Consider the following 7,266-nt stretch of genomic DNA (forward strand, 5'->3'; position numbering starts at 1 on the left):
TTAGCATTTAATTGGTGATTTAAAGTGAAGAAATTGGGGATTTTAGTAAAATAAATTCTAAAATATAAAATGAGGATTTGAAGGTCGATTTGAGGTCGGAATTGGATGATTTTGGTATGGTTGGACTCATAATCGAATGGATGTTCGGAATTTGTGAGTTTGGTTGGGTTTCGAAGTGCGAGCCCATGGTTGACTTTTTGATTTTGGTTAAAGATCTTAGCTTTATCAATTGGAATCTATTCCTATGGCTTTTATTGATTATATTAAGTTATTTTGGCTAGGTTCGAGCCATCTGGAGGTTGATTCTCAAGGAGTAATTTATCTTGGTTGATGCACTAGTTGCTTGAGTTATTTGTGATAGATATGTGCTATGGGTGCGCATATGTGGGGGTTGAGCCCATGTACGAACACTAGGGTATTTATCCATGCTATAGGTAGTGCTTAGGCTATGATATGCCTTGAATTGATAGATAAGCTTTATGATGTTATGTTTCTCATATTTGTAACCTTGTTGTGAACTATTTGATCCATGTTTGAGGTTACATAGAGGCTAATTCTCTGAATGAATTTGATAATAGATATTTCTGTGATGAAATTATTGATTTGAGCTATGATAGAACACTTTGCACGTGCACACACCTTAGCATGTCAGTTATACCATTCCAGAAGAATGAAATCTAATATTAATTGATCATACACATGTATTCTTGTATTTGCTTTTGTGTAATATGATTTGGATTGGGTGCTTGTGACCACGCTGGGAGGATTGTGATTATTGGCACGTGAGTTGTCCGCGCGATTGGTATTATTGGAACATGAGTTATCCGGGAAGCACATGAGTTGTCCGTGTGGATACAGATATTAGTGTGGTTGGCACGTGAGTTATCCGTGCGGTTAATATTATTACCATATGAGTTATCCGTACAACATGTGAGCTGTCTGTGCAACACGTGAGTTATCTATGCAGCATGTGGATATGGATCCATCCCCCTAGGGCCACCCTCTCATGTGTCTCTCTTGATGGTGTACACGCAAATTGAGAAAAACTAATCAGTGATTTTGTACTCTATTGGAATTTCTGGGGAAAATCTGGCTGTTTTGTTTGGTTATAGCATTTCATCTTTACTTGCAATTTTCATGATTATTTACTTGATATACTTGCATATCATCCCTATATGCTGGATCATTGACTGAGCAGAGTACTTGAGTGATTGTGGGAACCAAGGTAGGTTTATCCGCAATTTAATGATTTGATCATATCTTTATTTTATACTTGTTATATTTATGAACTATACAAGTTATAGCAAGTATCATTTATAATTCTTGTTGTATTTACCTCTCCAAGGCTAGTTATGATACTTGGTGAGTACATGGGGTCGGTTGTATTTATGCTACACTTTACATTTAATTGTGCAGATCCAGGTGTCAGACTCAGTCACCGGTAGAGGAGTTTGCTAGCTGAGTTGATCACCGGGAGACGAGGTAGAGCTGCATTCTCGACTGCAGTATTGGCATCTCTTTCTATATTGTATTGTTGTCTTTATTTCAAAGAGTATTACTATTTATCTTTCAGACTTGTATTTTTTATTTTAGAGCCATGATTCTGTATTTACTAGTTTTGAGGGGAATTTATCATGTATTGACTTTATTTTTCTATAGCAAGGTTTAGACTTGTGTTAATTCTGTCATTTCTGCTATTTTGGATTATTTTTGCCATGTCCGGTTTGCCTAGCAATTGTTTTAGGCACCATTACGACTAGTTGGAATTTTGGGTGGTGACAAAGCGGTAGTACGACAAAGAAGTCAAGGACAAAGTATCCATAAAGCTAATTTATAGCAATCTTTTTAGGGTGGTCAACCAGGTCACATGCTCCCACCACCCTAGATTCAGTAGCAACATAAGCTAAGCGGAACTGCAAAATGTTGGCATCACGTACACGCATATTATTGAATAATATACAAGATGAACATTATCAAGTGTCACTCACTTGTCTCTATGCAGGAAAGTGGGAGTAACGAGTGTAAGGTCAACCTGCTATTGGAAATGGCAAAATACATAACCTACCCTTTGTACTATGGATCAAATCACTATTACATACTTTTTGAGAACAAAAATTATCTTACACACTTAATTTTTTTGAAATGTGTCTAAGACACATCATGTTTTACAGCTGGCGCGCGCGTGTTTTACACCTAAAAGAGGCGAGTGAATGTGAAAATTTTGGGACAAAACCATTATGTGAATGCCACATAGGCAACCGTTTTTATTTTTTAAATTTTCTTGAGTCATTTCTTATTTTTTCTATTTTTAATTATTATATCTCCAAAAAATTTGGTCTCTCTTCCACGCCCCACCACTCCACCCATTTTCCTTCTCCCTGGACAAGGAAAAGCTCTGAAACGCTGAAATAATTCTAGATCTAAATTGAAATTCTAAATTAATTATTCATCTCCTTCAAATTTGACTGAAATATTTTTAGACTTGCTGGACATCCACCTTTCTTATTTTCATATATGCTAAAATCAGTGCATTTACTGTATCACAATTCTCTTACGTTTTCCCAAAAACTTTGCCACATGAAACTGATTCTTTTACCTTAGCAACTTTGTGATTTAAAATCATATACTTAGTATAGTATCAAATTCACTAGATAGATGGTTTTGCTTATTTTTTGTCAAAGGTCAAGAATTGGGTTTTGAAGCCCAACAATGACATGAGAGAAGAAAATAAATTATATTTACTTTAATACAGGTATACAATTTGATAATTATTCCCTTCTCTACTATCTGCCTAACTACAATCCTTCCGGTGCTGGATTTATGTCACAATTAATATGATGATGATGAATAATTTTGTTTCCATATTTGCATTCGGACTTAGTTGACGCATTTTCATAATTTGTTTCTAGACCAGGCATCCGGTGGAGTGCCATAAAAACCTGAATGTTTTGTGTAATTTTTGTTTTTGGATGGGCGTAAAGAAATAGGTTATGGTGTTTATTGATTTTGTTCTAAAACATAATGTTGATGGTGATGGTTTCTATAACAATGGTGGTGATAAGGTGGTGGCAATAATGATTTTAATGGCAGAAAAATCTCTAATAGAAGATGACTAAAAATTGGAGTTGGGGAAGATGAGAGACGGGTTGGGGAGGAGGAGGCTTTAATTATTTTTTCTATTTTTTTTAAAGAAAGAATTACTATTAAGTAAGGTGTAAATTAAGGTTTTTTGTTATGACACGTGTCACAACCTTATTGGTGCGTGATATCAAGCATATTTTAATAACCGGTGAACAAAAAAGTGATGTGTTTTAAACACACTCTGAAAAGGTTGAATGTGTAAAGTGATTTTCGTCCGCAAAAAATATGCAACAGGGATTTAATCCATAATTTAGGGGGTAACTTATATATTTTGCCTTTGAAAATCTATTAACTATTTAGTTGGCTCATTGAATTAACAAAGCATTAAATTGGATGCAGTTGAGTTGCCAATAAATATATTTAAATTAGCGATAATCTGCACAAGAATAAAAATGTCATTCTAGAAGTATATATAGTATAAAACCAACCAAGAAATAACCAAAAAGCCAGTTATGCTGATGTGACAGGTGACCAGGAAAAGAAAAGCACCAGATGACAGCTCATATCATGCACAAAGAATATTGCACGGGTAAATTATTGTTGCTAATTAGAAAGAAAAGAGGATTTTGCAGAGAGAAGTTGGAATTGTTACCTGAAGAAGGATGTGAATTAAGTAAACAATATCAGTGATGCTCCTCAAAATCACAATAGTTGTTGTCATGGGCCAATTTAGCACTATACATTTGTTCCCCTAGATTCAGATCAAGAAGATTAATCTTTGCAGAAAAATTAATTCAATTGTAAACCCTGTTTACCATACATAGAAGATTCTGGCACTATGAAAAAAATTCCAATGAGCAAGATAGAATGTAAGTTTCCATGTAAATACCTAATAACAACAAATATTTTAGATTCAAGATCCATAGGGAATGTCTCGTATGAACAAAAATTTAAAAGAGTGGAAGGTCTCAAGATCACAACATGCCTACAAAAACATATGAATTATGCTTTAGCAGTTTAATCCTGAAAGCATAAAACCTCCGAGAATAATTTCAGTTGAAGAGATAATTGTCATTAATCTCAGGCATGATAAAGCGGCTCTATGTTCTTGAGCTCAGAGTGGCCTACTTTAGACTGAATTAGATTTTCCATGGCATGATCTTGTCTAAGTATTGGAATGACCCGTCTTACATAGCTAGTAAATACTATTCATTTATTTCAGTGCAAACCTTTTGTAGTCTTTTATAATTGATAGTTCGTCTGCATCCTAGGGCCACGGGGGAAATATTGATATTGCATGAAAGTTATGTTCTTTATTATGCATGGAAATTGTTGGAGTTATGGTTCCTTCACAGTTTCTAGAATAGAAAGCTCTTATAAAGCAAAAAATACAGAAAGGATACTGTAATTTCAATATGCACAAGGATGATGGAGTGGTCATTTTACATACTTGTGCATGCCTGTCATACTTGTGTATGCCTGTCATGCACACCAAAATTTCAGAAGGACATGCTTTCATTATCCAAACAAGCTGTCATCTCTTCACCAACCTATTCACTTCCTACTTTGAGAGAAATGAATTTGCACATCTTAGATAGTGTGGGACCCATAAATAAAACAAAGAAAGAGATGAAAAAGTGAGAGTTTTTGACCAATATTGTCCCTTATCTTTGAGGTTAGGTCTATTTTGGTCCCTCAAATATAACCTTGCGCATATTTAGTCCCTTAAGTATGCTAAACTAGAGCATCTTTAGTCTCACTGACACAATATGTTCAAAAACTAACGGTGTTACCCAACTCTGATTCATGAAGCAAATCTTCTGCTCTGAAACAAAACGTTTCCTCTCCTTTTATTGGATAACGAAAATTATCACTTTAATTCCTCATTTTTAGATAATGCCTTCTAAAATTTTGACCTTGAAAATATCCTCTTATGTGCTAGTTTTCAATGAGAAAATAATTTTGTATAGCCGCTGTAAAAATAATAGGCGAAAAATATATATAATTTGTATATTTTTTTGTATATATATACATTTAATAGTTTCGGTTGATTTTTCATAGAAAACTTAACATTTGATAAAAATAGAGCTGCGAGGATCACTTCTAGGCATATTATTGAAGCAAACAAATAACCAGGTTGTATTATCATTTTTAGCCCGTGCCAGAAACTATTTGCATCTGGTAGCGGAAAAAGTATATACAATTTGTATAATTTATATATATATATAAAAAATATATAAATTTTATATATTTTTTCGGCTATTATTTTTATAGCGGTTATACAGTGTCATTTTCTCATTGAAAACTGGCAGAAGGGGATATTTTCAAGTTCAAAATTTTGAAAAACATTATCTAAAAATAAGGAATTAAAGTGATAATTTGCGTTATCCAATAAAAGGAGAGGAAAAGTTTTGCTTCAGAGCAGAAGATTTGCTTCATGAATCAGAGTTGGGTAACACCGTTAGTTTTTGAATACATTGTGTCAGTGAGACTAAAGGTGCTATACTTTAGCATACTTAAGGGACTAAATATGCTCATGGCAATATTTGAGGGACCAAAATAAACCTACCCTCAAAGATAAAGGACAATATTGGCTAAAAACTCGAAAAAGTGGCAGAAAGTAGGTGGGCAGCTGAAGCCAAGTTGGGCGGCTTTGCAAATTGTTGAATGAGTCAATATGATTGGTTGGTTTGTTGGCAAATTTGCCTATAAATAGAGATTCTTCCCTCTCTGTTTAATACACCAAAACAAAGAGAAGCTAAGCAGAAAGCAAAGCAGTGAGAGTAATCCACAGATTGTTGTCTGTGAGATAAATAGTGAGTGGCAGTAATATTGTAGTGAGGTGTTTTAAATAAAGAGTATTATTTCTTTCAAAATTGTAGTAGTCTCTTGGCACTACTAAGTTATAATATTACAGTGGTAATATTATTACACTCGGGTATTGTATTTACCTTGTTAAAAGAGTTGGTATCGTTGTTACTCTCTTGTGTTATTATTATTTTTCGTAAATATTATTTCTGGGCGGGATTATTATTTTTTTCCAACCATGTGGTATCAGAGCCATGGAGAATAATGGTCCGCTATCTTTTCAGTACCCCCGTCTCACAAAAGATAATTATGAGAAATGGTGTCTACGTATGAAATTCATTCTTGGCTCTCAGGATGTATGGGAAATCGTAGACAAAGGGTATGCAAACCCCGATAATGAGGAAGATCTTCCTCAAAATAAAAAATAGGTCTTGGCAAAGACGAGAAAGAAGGGTCAACAAACCCTCATGCTCATCTACCAATGTTTGGATGATGCCATGTTTGAGAAGGTGGCAGATGCTACCACCTCAAAGGAAGCTTGGGGGATTTTACAAAATTCTCTTCAAGGAGTTGACAAGGTGAGGAAGGTAAAACTTCAAACTCTAAGGGCTAATTTTGAAGTTTTAAAAATGAAAGAATCCGAATGCTTTTCGGATTATTGTTCAAAAGTGAAGGTTGTTGTAAATCAACTAAGAAGATATGAGGAGGACATAGAAGATGTCTGTGTGGTAGAAAAGATCCTTCGCACTTTAACACCTAAATTTGATTTTGTGGTGTATGTTATTGAGGAGTCTAAAGATTTAGACTTTATAATGGTAGAGCAATTAGAGGTCTCTTTACAGGCCCACGAAGAAAAGATCAAAATGAGACAAGAAGTGCCATTGGAGCAACTTCTTAAAACTCAGGCATCCTTCAAGGATTATGGAGGTGAAAGGAGCTATCGAGGGAATAGACGAGGACGAGGCCGTGGAGGTCATGGAAGAGGAAGAAGCAACGGCAACAACTTCAACAATGAAGTTAAAATCCATAAGACATTCAGAGGTCATGATCATGGACATAGAGTATGACAAATCAAAAAATTGAGTGTTATAATTGTCATAAATTTGGCCATTACTCTTGGGAATGTCGTACCAATATTGAAGAAAAAGCTAACCTTGTTGACGACAAGAAAGAATAATATAAGTCAACGTTGTTGATGGCACTCAAGGAAGAAGACAGGGATGATTGAAGCTCGTGGTATTTGGACAATGGAGCAAACAATCATATGTGTGGATGCAAAGAGAATTTTGTGGAGATCAATAACACAGTGAGAGGTAATGTGTCCTTTGGAGATGCCTCAAAGATTCAAATCGAAGGGATAGGTACGATTCTAATCTC

At 34.8% G+C, this 7,266-nt stretch overlaps 1 protein-coding gene across 1 annotated transcript; it reads left to right on the forward strand.

The window, feature by feature from the left end:
* Positions 1–6,518: 6,518 nt before the first annotated feature.
* LOC138908256 (uncharacterized) lies at positions 6,519–6,956 on the forward strand. Its single transcript, XM_070198911.1, has one exon. It carries the CDS (start codon positions 6,519–6,521, stop codon positions 6,954–6,956), a length of 438 nt encoding a protein of 145 aa, XP_070055012.1.
* The last annotated feature ends 310 nt before the right edge of the window (positions 6,957–7,266 follow it).

The sequence above is a fragment of the Nicotiana tomentosiformis genome, chromosome 3 (assembly GCF_000390325.3).
Source record: "Nicotiana tomentosiformis chromosome 3, ASM39032v3, whole genome shotgun sequence".
Lineage (NCBI taxonomy): Eukaryota > Viridiplantae > Streptophyta > Magnoliopsida > Solanales > Solanaceae > Nicotiana > Nicotiana tomentosiformis.